Here is a 12,189-nt window from a genome sequence, read left to right on the forward strand (position 1 = left end):
GTCGTTAGGTTCAGCAGGGCACTTTCAGTCCACTCTGCCCAGATTACATCCTACACTTTCTTATGATCCTGATTAAGTGGTTGTAACAACGCCAGAGTCCGCACAGAACTCTTGTCTTCAACAGATCATTTAAAAGGCAAGTTAAAACAAGAGAGGCACAGACCGGTGACCCGGCCCTCCCCCCCTACATGAGAGTTCAGTCAGGCGCACGGTGGGACGTTGGCTCAGCTCAGCCCTGCCTGCCTCCCTCCCTCTCGCTCGCTGCCCCATTATGTGGCAGCTCCTCCACTGATGCAGCCCTGTCACTGGCCCCGGGGCCCCGGGCCCTTTGTCCTCCGCACAACACTCTCAAGACGCCCAAGAAGTACAAAGTAGGAGTAGTGTGTGTGTGTGTGTGTGTGTGTGGTGTGTTTATTTGTGCAAGTCATCCCACCTTAGGGGTACATTAGGACGTTTTAGTTCCTTTCCCCCCCCCCCCCCCGAAGATGAAGAAAGGAAAATACACACGCACACACACACACACACACACACACACACACACACACACACACACACACACACACACACACACACACACACACACACACACACACACACACACACACACACACACACACACACACACACACACACACACACACACTCTAAGGATGAGATGCGGTGACAGTGAAAGGTGGGGGGGGTGGAGGAGAGGGTGGTGTTCCCGCCGTGCTTCAGGGCGAGCGTCCCGTTCTTAAGAAGCCATGCATGTCCCGTTGTCAGCGATCGGGAGCGGGACATTCACCCGAGCACAAATGGACTCACGACGCGCAGGCTCCAGTGCACTGAGAGCCCTGCGCGGGCCCCGGGGACAAACCCATTCAGCCACGTCCACTCTCGCGCCTCTCCGCTGGTGCTGTCTGTCAGACGGGGGCCGGTGGAGGCGAGGCGGCGGCGGCGGCGGCGGCGGCCTTTAGCCCCGAGGGGGCTGAGAGCGCGGTCGCGGAGGGGGCGGGCTCTTAGTGAACGGGGGACAATGGCGCCGAGGGTCTTCGGCCCCCGATGAAAGAACGGCGACCGCTGAATGGCGATTTATGTAACGCCGAGGTATCGGTCGGGGAAAGGACGCGGAGGGGGGGTGTGACGTAACTCTGAGGAGTATAAAGAGCCGTCTCTCTCCCTGGGTTTTATTTATTGCGCGTCTTTCAGAACACTAAGCAAATCGTTTGCTTTTGCAATCTGCATTGAGATAAAAAAAACCCGCGGTGTCTTTTAATTTCAAAAGTGCCCCGAATCCACCGGTCTGCACAAGATAAAAGAAAGCTCTGGGATGTTGCCCATCTATAAAAGCGAAAGAGACACCCACTGCAATGCATACATCACGGGCGCGCTGACCGGCACGACGTTGTTCAGGCCGCCGTCTATTCCTGGACGCTCCTTTTAATCACAGAAGAGCTTCTTCTGGTGCGTGAGCGGGGTACCGACGGCGGCGGAGTGGGCTCCACGCACGCCAGCCAGCGCGGCCCCCCGTCCATTATCAGAGGGGCCATCCAAGTCGTTGTTAATCTAATTCCCCCCTCTCCACTTATGTAATTACACCGCAATGCCCACAGAGATGGCACGTCGCCACGGTGATGTATCACGACGGGGGGACGCCCCCCCGCCCCCCCCCCCCCTCTCCTAACCCTCCCCTGACTTTGGATTTTAAGGAATCACGACGCTCAGCTCAGCACAATGTGGGCTTTAAAAACGATGAGAACCTTTGAATAAACCATGAAAGTTATATACAGTTATATTATAAAACCCTTATGAATTAGGAATTGTATTTTTATTTTGGATACGTTATTTCCCGTAGTTTTGAAAAAGGGCAAAAGCTAAAAGGTAAATGCAGTTCTTCAGACCCAGGTCGTTCAAAAATCTCCCGCTCGCTCAAAGGTCGCGACCTGGGGGCTAAGGTCAACATGACTCATTAATGTGGGCGCTAAGTGGTTAGCAGCTATAAAATATGTTTGCTGTGTGCTTGGGCAGCTACAGAGGCATGTTCTGGTGATGAGCCATGGCTTGTCCAGCCATGAGAACATCTGTTGTGGTCTGCAGTGGACACAGAAGCCAGTAAAGACGCTGGGAGTGAGTGCCATCCAGACTTCGGTTGAAGCTGAAGTGAACTCTTCACTCAATCATTATAGCTCTTACTTCCATAAGTGGATAACCATGGAGATGCTTTGAAGCACATGAAATAATAACATTAAGAATAATATATGAGATATTTTTAGGGGCTTTCATAAGGAGCCAAGGCCTAAGGCTTAACATGTGGGAGACAAAGAACAAAAAACAGAATATATATATATATATATATATAAATATATATATAATAATGATGGATTGAATTTATAACACGCTCAAAGACGCTTTACAGTGAAGGGGGGACCTCACTAACCACCACCAGTGTGTAGCACCCACTTGGGTGATGCATATATATAATATACATCTAAAAATTAAAAGTAAAAAGCAAAAATCGAGTCGAACTAAGTAGAGACCATGTATCTAATGTGGTGGGTCTCCGGCTTCTGAACAGGTCGACGGCTCCGGTATTGCAGATCACCATGGGGACCAACCAAACCCGGTCTTAGAGGACACACAGCAGCGCCCCCCCCGGGCGGTACCTGTAGAAGTTGATGTCGGGGTAGTTGAAGTACTCGGACTTCCTCGAGTTGCGTCGGGGAAAGGTGCAGAAGAAGGCGTTGGCCAGCAGGCACGCCACCTGCTCCTGGGACAGGGTGACCGAGTGCTCCTCGCCCTCCTTCAGCAGCGGGATGGGCTGGACGGGGGGAGGGGGGAGGGAGGGGAGGGGAGGAGGGGGGAGAAACCAGACAGAAGAAGGTCAAAATCTTTTGTTGCTGCGGAAAATGAGGGTGCCAGAATTAGTTTGCGTGGAAACGGGACCTGTTTGGAACCACTCACAGGAGGAGAGGGTGGGGGGCCAGGAGAGGGAGGGGGGGCAGGTGGGAGGGGATGGGGGGATGGGAGGGGGGGTCCTTAAGCCAGGGTGATTACAATCAAGCCGACAAGGTAACTCTCCACCCGAGCTCAGAGAGGGATTCACACTCCTGGTCAGAGTCGGGGGTTTGTTAATCAGCATCAGGAGTTCCGCTGCCCCGGTAAGGTATAGTAACTCATGATCCCAAGGGGACTGCAGCTATAGAGGGGGGGGGGGATGGGGGGGGGGGATGTCCTCCACACAACGGGCTGCTGGTCGCAGCCCTCAGCGACTCACAGATGCAATACAACCACAGAAAATGGAATCAGCTTGCAAGTTTGTTTACAATGTGGCGGGAATAGGATGGGGACATTAATCTCTGCGCTCTGTGTCATAGACAGGCCAGGCCATACGTTTTAATAGGCCCAGAGAAATGGATAATGGCGTTGGATCGATCGCAAGTCAGCTGCTTAATTTCCAGACTTATCTCGGCCGACTGTAGCAGAGAGTGGTGGGCAGACTCATGGAATATTACCTCTATTACTACGTCACCAATACTAGTCATTGATCATTTATTGTATTTAAGATCAAATTGGGGCTATGAGAGGTTTGCAGTACAAACCAAAGTACACCATTAACGCATATTTACAACAACAACCACGCAGAATGTGAGGACTAAAGATGACCTAAAGAGCTGGTTCACACACACACACACACACACACACACACACACACACACACACACACACACACACACACACACACACACACACACACACACACACACACACACACACACACACACACACACACACACACACACACACCCCTTCCTTCTCCGCGGCCTCAACAACGTTTCAGACGACCGGTAGCATCGTGAACCATCAGATGTCGAGGCCGTCACTAACCACGCACCCCGACCTCTGCGTTCTTTCCCCTCTGCCCTTTCCTGCGATTATATCACCGCCTTTGCCTCTGTGGGTCAGCGGGGTGGGGGTGTAGTAGACCGCCAGGACCAGGGCGAGAGGGTGCCCGGTTGGGGCTGGTATTGAGCGGCGAGGGGCGAGTTACCTTGGTGCACAGCTCTGACGCTCGCAGTGCTAATTGAACCATGTCTGGCAGCAGGGAGCCCAGCAGATGTTGAGCAGCATCCGGCTCCAGGACCTGGGAGGGAGACGGGGGGAGAGAGAGCGAGAGGCAACATGTTTACGTTTGATTTTCGACCGAAGGCTCAGCTGGGACAATATCATCTGTTTGCACTGATTAGTTGCGACAGAAAACATGAGCGCTGTCAGCAGCACGGACGGCGCATCAGAATGTTGAGGACGGGCGTGTGATCAAACAAACAACCTACACAAGATCCCATTTCAAGGCCGTCCAAGTCGTTATAAATACAACAACAGAACCGCACCAGTCACAGTGTGTATGGCTGGTAATCTGTATCGGCAAAGCCTACCTCAAGTTGAGATCGGATACAGAAAAATAATGATTACAATCTGAAATATCTTTTAAAGATGGTACGCCGTTGTTACTTCGTTCTTACATTTACATTAAAAGGCATTCAGCAGACGCTTATATCCCACAGCGCCTTACAATCAGTACATGTGTCATTAGAAAGATAAACAACAATCTATCGCTGTCGGTACAGTAAGGATGTTCATAGCAACAAGTGCTAAGCACTAACAATCGCTAGGTTAACCCGTTCCCCGTATGCAACAAAGATAGCTCGGAAAAGACGCCTCACAACGCTAAGGGCTTCGACTAGTGCCACACTACTCTCCTCTCCTACGTCATGTTTCAGATATCAGCATCGCTGCAGAACAACCATCCATCCATCCAGGGCGGTATGGCTCCTGGCAGCCTGCACGCACGCAGGGCTCTTATTTACTGTCCTATTGGCTCCCTGAATGTCAGCGTGATCAATCACAGGCCAATTTCATCAAGGTCACGGGCCCCTGCCAGCTGATTAGGGGCCAGCTTCCTGGACGAGACAAGGGGCCCCGAGACGAGGCAGAGCCGGAGATAACGCACCGGGTTTCCAGAAACAAGAAAACACACCCTGCGCCCGGGACATTTATATCATGGCGAGAGGGAGCCAGGCTAAACTGCTGTCATAAGTAATGACCGGGCTGACATCATGAAAGCTTCCTAGGGGGGGGGGGGGGGGGGGGGGGGGGGGGGGGGGGGGGGGGGGGGGGGGGGGTGTAATGAATGAGCGGCGGTGGACAGCACCGGATGGCGGGCTGGTGGGAGAGGGACTGGGGTAGCTGAGGTAGCACTAGCAAACTGAAGTGCCTTAAATCAGCGGCCCGACAGGCCATCAAATCAAGCGGAGAGCAGCGCCGCGAGTCGGCTCGACGCGGCTCGATAGATCACGCCGAGAGGCGCCGACCGCGGGAAACAGCGACGCAGAAATAAAAGCAATAACAAAACGTACACCGCAACGCCTCGCGCTTTTTTTTCCTCCACCTACGACCCCTCGTCAAGAGCAACCATGCGGTCACGTGTGATCGCCTCTCCGTGCTGTAGCACGGCCCTGCCGTTGTGAAACGCACAACCTGTGGTCCAGGCATCCATTAATAACCGGGGATTTCAGGCGCGAGACAAGAGAACCAAACCAAACAATTGTGATGCCGTCCGTCAGGGAGAGTGACGCTGTTCGTTTGCACAGATGAATATTCAGTGAAGACCCCGTGTCCTGTCAATCATCTTCAACCCCCCCACCCCCCTCTTGCTCTGTTGCCCCCCCCCCCCTGCACTCTGCTCCACCGTGACATTCCCGAGAAGGAGGAGAAAAACACGATAAGCCTGATGAACGGAAAGAAAACAGACTGCACCATTTGCCAGTCATAATGGATTCACTTTTTTGGGGGGGGGTTCTTTTTGGTATGGGTGCCGGCTTTAATACTTGTCGGTGACCTCCCTCACATGGGGACGCACGGGGACCAATGAATCGTTCACAGATCAATATTGTTTCTTTGCTTGCTGGCAGTGGGACCTGAGATCCATTTCAGCGGCATTCAGGTCCTTAACATTGAGCGTGATTGGTTGGTGTCCTTTTTTTCCCCCCGCGTCAATTAAATAATTACAAACCATGGAGCTGAATGGGACTCAAATACGACGCACATTAACAACTACATTACCAATTCAACCAATCACAATCAGGTATCTTTGTCATAGCCACGCACACCATGGTCACTGAACATGCTTGAGGAAATGGCTTATGGGGCAACATTCGTTTTCTTAACACAGACCCCTTACTGCATCAATAGTGGTAAACTACACTCATAGACATTTAATGATCGCCATCCGTTTTGAGTATTGACCATTCATCGTGATGGCAGTCGCCGCTGCGAGACAATATTTATTTGCACGGCGCTACATGAATAATGGTAGCTTTTTAGAGGAGAAGAACAAATAAGTCACCAAAGTAATTTGGCTTCCCAAAAGAAAAGGTATCATTAAATAAAAGTCTAACAGTTTGTATAACCCTAACCCCAACCCATAGATGTAATGCTCTTTTCATTCTAATAATATTGGTATTATAGTATAAAATGACCTATTGAAATGATTTATTACACACATGTTACATGCGATCAGTTTGACAGCACACGGAAGAAACCATGCATTCTTTGAGATGTAATGTCAGACACTTTCCTTTCCTGACAAGCTAACTAAACGTGACCTTTTGGCAGAAGATTAAATTACTTCTCTTGACTCCCTCTCTACCCTTCTGGGGGCTGCAACCTCTGCCATTCTCAAAGACAAAACCCATTACCAAATATGTTCAAAATGGCAGCTACCCATGTACGCACACACGTTTCATCAACAACACGTCCTTAATGTGTATGGATGTCACATCCCCCCCCTCCCCCCCCTCCCACACACACACACACACACACACACACACACACACACACACACACACACACACACACACACACACACACACACACACACACACACACACACACACACACACACACACACACACACACACACACACAGTTTGAAGCGAGACCACAGTTAGAGATCTACCAACCAGGTTCTATTTTCATATATATGATATGGAAGAAACACACTGCCTTCTTCTCTTCAACCGCCGACTGATAACAGATGATGAATGGCAACCGAGAGCCAATCAGCTCAAGGGTCACTCGTTGCCGGAACCAATCAAATACTTTGCTTTAGTTTACATTAATTTAGCTGCAACCCCAAAATAATTTTACCGGCCGTTACCGGCCATGGATTGTGAACTTTGCTATCATAACCATCAAGGCCGACAGACAACCTCCAGTTATATGACAGTTAGCTGATGAAACATGTCTATGATGAGGTTAATCAACCCATTGTTGACATGATATAATAGTAAAATGTAATCAATAATAATAAAAAAGCGATTCTACCATCCAAACTACTGAGCTATTTTCCTAGGCCCTTTTGTTGCAATAAGAATCTACTCTGGTGATTCACCCGTAATGGAAATTGCATTTAGCAGTAGCTGACCCAGGTTTGCTGCATCAAAATCACTAACAAGCAGTCCGTGCTTTCTCCAAACGTGAGGTCAGTTCACTTTAGATTGTTGCATTATTATTCGATGTATTTCAATTATTTCACTATTTGCCTCCTCATATAATAATGAAGAGACTTGGGCAGCATATTTCTGGTCCCAGGGAAACTCAACGATGACATTAAAACATGTTGATATGAACCTACCTTGGTGCAGTATGAATGCCATGCTGTGAAGTCCCACTTCTTGGCAGGTGCAGCATTATATTTCAATATAGATTTCTGCAAAAATAACATACAACAATTTAGTCATTCAGAAAGGCAAGACATCAGAGGATTTTTCTTCTCCGGAGCGCTCTTTGGGATCCAACTTTTCTGAGGTGATGGCGCCATCTACTGATAGATGTTAGCCGCAAGCAAACAAGAGGACATCGCATCACAACCTCTTATTTGCAATTCCCTCAATGGAATGGCATTTAGTAAGTCTGATCCAATGTAGTTAATGAAAAGCCCACCATTATCACACTTCCTGGACAACATTTGGTTAGGGTTAGTGTGTATGAGTATCAGTCTGTGTGTCAGCATATATTTTTTTCAAAGTGTGCTTAATTGATTGGAACGCAGACTTCTTGACTAAGAGTTGCTCACACAGAACAAACAGGGATTTTTTTAAAACAAAAGGCATGCGGATACAGCTGTATGTAACGGCCCAACATTGCTCCGTTTATGGCCTTACGAATACCACATAACACACCTGACACCCAATGTTTACCCGGTGTCGGTGTCAACCTTCAGCAATGTTCAAACAAAGAATGAGCGGGCCAACTCAGGTCAAACGGCTGAAGCTGTGCGAGCGTACGCCAGAGGGTGTGTGCCCAACCACACCTTCAGATCCTGGGAGCTGGTGAACCTCCGCCTCAGTGTCTCCTGGATCAGCCCCCATCGACTCTGCAGGACTCGTGTTTCCTGCACATGGAAAACAAACGATGATGTCAGGTCCAAATTGTAATGCTGTGTAAGGATTGGCACTTCTTACTGTTGTTATCATATCGATAATATATAGAGATCATTCTTCTACTTGTGTATCCGTTTCATAGGTACCGACACTTCTAGTGTAACGATATCAGCGCCATGAAGTGTTCTACCGACTCACTTAACACTGACTTACCTGTTCTACTGGCTTACCTGTGCTACTGGCTTACCTGTGTTACTGGCCTATCAATGACACAGGTTACTGACACACCTGAGTTACTATTATTGACACAGGTTACTGACTGACCTGTGTTACTAATACTGACACAGGTAACTGACAGATGTCATTGAAACAGGTTAAAGCCTTAATAGTGAAGATGGACACAGATGGAGTCTATACTTATAACTTAAGATAACCTGTTCAGCTCTACACGACCTCATCAGCCACCAACTGTAGCTTCTCAGTCGAACCCACCATGTTCTATTTGCGGTCAGTATGTTAGGTGAGATGGTTACTGTGCCAACAGTGTGGTCATTTCGTGGCCTAGATGAGTACCGTGGATATGAGAAAAAGGTGTTGAAATAGTGGCGCAGGACTTGTGCATACCTCATTCACTACAGGAAACAAGTTTGTCTTTGAGCAAGGCATCTTCACATGGACGTCGTCCCAGACATCCATGAAGGTGGACGGGTACGGGACGGGAGCCTTCCCCCTCTGGAGGAGATCCGTCTGGGACATTGAGAGTAACAGAAACGACGGGTTAGGGACAAAAACATCTGGTCAGAACCCTGAGGCTGAAACAATGAAACTACCGGCTGGCGTCCAGTGTACCAGGAAACCAGGGTGTTTGTTTGCTACAAATCTGGAAACCATATTTATATGCGGGTGCGGGTGGCAAGCTATGTTTATGGTTACAACAAAGTAAAAAAAAAAAAAAAAGCAACATGTAATATGTCGTATTATTATAACATATTACATATACATGTTTCTATATTTTTCTCTCAGTCATACTAACGTAGTAGTCGTGTGCTTAACACAAATCAACATTTGAACAATAAGATCGAACAACAAAATGTGTGAAAGTGTGAAAGAGGAACCAGCCGCTCGCACCCTGATCATGACGGTGTGCTGGACGGGGCATGCCCTCAGTCGGGGAAGACGCCCGCCACACTCAGGCATCCTCCTCAGCTCGCCGATGGGCGTCCCGAGCCAGGTGACGTCCGGCTCGTCCTCTGGAGCAGAGCCGGTGTCCTGCTCCGGGGACACCTCGCCGCTCTGCTGCCTCCCCCTCCTGGGAGGAACGCCTGGGGACGGTGTCGCTGCGAAGAACTCCGTTATTTTGGGCTTTCCTCTCCAGCTTCCTCCCTCGGCCTCCGTTTTCGACGGACGCCGCGGGGCCTCGGAGGAGGACGAGGCGGCGGCAATGTCCGTCTCCAGGCTCTGGGGGGTCAGCGGCTGGGTGTCCTCCCCACAGTCCATGGCGTCGTCGTGGGCGGGGGCTCCCTCTTCTTCAGTGTCCACACGTTCAGCCGCAGTCGAGCGCTGGTGGGAATCCACGTCTACGTCTTGCGCTTCGGCCCTAGCGTGAGGCATCAGGGGTTTGATCAGCCAATTTTGAAGCGTACCCTTGATTTTATGCTTCTGCTTGGGGCTGATTCTGTATCGGGAGAACGGGGCTTTCACGCCACGCAGGCTCCCGGTTCTACTCTTGGGACCCTCGTCCATCTTCGGCTCACTGTTGGTTTCTTTACCATCTTCATCCATGGTCACATTATCCGGGAGTGTAAAACGTATGTGTAGGCCTGCAAATACATGAATCATTGTACGTTCAGAATATATCCTACCAGTTCAGTGGTTAAACCATATTAAGTGGGATTACTACAAAGAATCCCAAAAGCTTACCTTGGAGAAAAGACCTGGGACAATTCTTTGCATGAACTTTAACCCTGAGTCTTTCCGGAGTTGGGTCCCGGTGTGTCAAACAAGTGATTCTGCCGAAAGACAACACACAAAAAATGTTTGGATATGCATATTACTTACACCACAAGTCCACAGGTATAATGAAAGTGACCCTGATCCATATGATCCGAAATGCATACTTACAAAATAACTTGTGTTACAACCCCCGGAGAGTAAAGATTCTGATTCGGCAGTCCTCCTTTCAGTAGGTACTTAACGAAGCTCAGGGCCATACAGTCCACTACAACATCACTTAACCACCTTGCACAATAATGTTCTTTAGCACAGCGCATTCAGCGCAGTGCTTTAAGCTTTATGCAATATATTCCAGACAACAATAAGCTTATGATTTCACATGGAAATGCAATAACGATAAAGCACTTAAATAAATAATGGTTATTTAATATCTGATAATACGGGACACATACACAGCGCACATCATTCAGAGCACCTGATAATTTCTGTGTCTACGAAACTGTTGTTCTTCTTCCCCAAAACAAATACTTCCTGGTGTATGAGCGACGTCACCCGGAATGTTCAAGCGGGTTACAACTCCGCAAAATTTACGCATGAATTGCGCCGGCGTAGCGCAAGTATTCTTCAGACCTCTGAAGAATGTCCCGCCTCCGAGGCTCCTGGCTTCATCGGTCAAATTTCTGGGAAATAAGTTAACATGGGTCTTTTGAATGATCGTACAAACTCTGTAGTGGCGAAGGAGTAAAAGCTGCTCAAGCTTTGAACTCCACACTTTTTCGACACTAGAGTTTGCTATATACGACCATCATGGGTGACATCATGTTAACCAAATACACAAATATTAAAGATCCAAACATTAAAAGAAGTCACAGTAACAAGGCCTCTATTGACATCCTGGTCCCATCTTGGTAGAAGGAGTCAAGTTCAACTCCCTCCCGCATGAGTTCAGACAGAGAATCTCAATCTTTAGCACTTTGAGGTCATTAAGCTGATGTAAAGTGCGTTATAAATCAAATGTATTATTATTATTATTATTATTATTATTAATAATCTATGGCCTTATGTTCACGTAATATTTTTGGCTCAGTGTTTTTAAATAGCTACAATAGAAATATTTGTTTATTATTATTGTTCTCATGCTTATATTGTATGCTTATAACACCGACCCATATTCTAATTGTAGTCTTCTTTATTGCTCCACATGGAACTTTCTAGAATTTGGTTTGTGAACAACAGGTTGGGGGGGGTAAACAGAAGCTGCATAGCTAGTTTAGCTACACACAAAATAAACATACAACTCAGAACAAATATACCCTTTGGGAGATAGTAAGAGGGAGAGCTAATGAATCAATAGTCATTATAATTACATTACAATTATAATTTAACATAGTTATACTCAAATTAGGTCCAGTTTTGGTCACCCTAGTTATTATAATGATAATGATAATATTATTAAGAATAGTAATTGTTTTCTGAATATTATTGTCATTAATATTATTGCAATTATGATAATTATCGTTATTTGCATCAGTCAATTGCTCAACGTTGGCCTACGGCGCCAAATATAGCCTATAGGCCTTCTTTTCCAGACGTATTCGATTTATGCGACAGTAAAGAAATAACCGGTAGAACCAGTTGCCGCGCGGCGGTGTGCAAGCACCATTCGAATAGCGTGTGTGTGTGTGTGTGTGTGTGTGTGTGTGTGTGTGTGTGTGTGTGTGTGTGTGTGTGTGTGTGTGTGTGTGTGTGTGTGTGTGTGTGTGTGTGTGTGTGTGTGTGTGTGTGTGTGTGTGTGTGTGCGTGCGTGCGTGCGTGC

General features: G+C 48.0%; 1 protein-coding gene across 1 annotated transcript in view; it reads right to left on the minus strand.

Annotated features, from left to right (window-relative positions):
• LOC132446763 (poly(ADP-ribose) glycohydrolase-like) overlaps window positions 1-10,914 on the minus strand; it is a 16,067-nt gene extending 5,153 nt beyond the window's left edge. The window contains 9 exon segments of the mRNA XM_060037216.1: window positions 805-950; window positions 2,608-2,797; window positions 4,028-4,120; window positions 7,673-7,747; window positions 8,351-8,431; window positions 9,045-9,167; window positions 9,549-10,240; window positions 10,341-10,429; window positions 10,542-10,914. Coding sequence (XP_059893199.1) covers window positions 805-950; window positions 2,608-2,797; window positions 4,028-4,120; window positions 7,673-7,747; window positions 8,351-8,431; window positions 9,045-9,167; window positions 9,549-10,240; window positions 10,341-10,429; window positions 10,542-10,690 — 1,638 coding nt within the window. The 5' untranslated portion in view covers window positions 10,691-10,914.
• Between the last annotated feature and the right edge of the window lie 1,275 nt (window positions 10,915-12,189).

The sequence above is a fragment of the Gadus macrocephalus genome, chromosome 18 (genome assembly GCF_031168955.1).
Source record: "Gadus macrocephalus chromosome 18, ASM3116895v1".
NCBI lineage: Eukaryota > Metazoa > Chordata > Actinopteri > Gadiformes > Gadidae > Gadus > Gadus macrocephalus.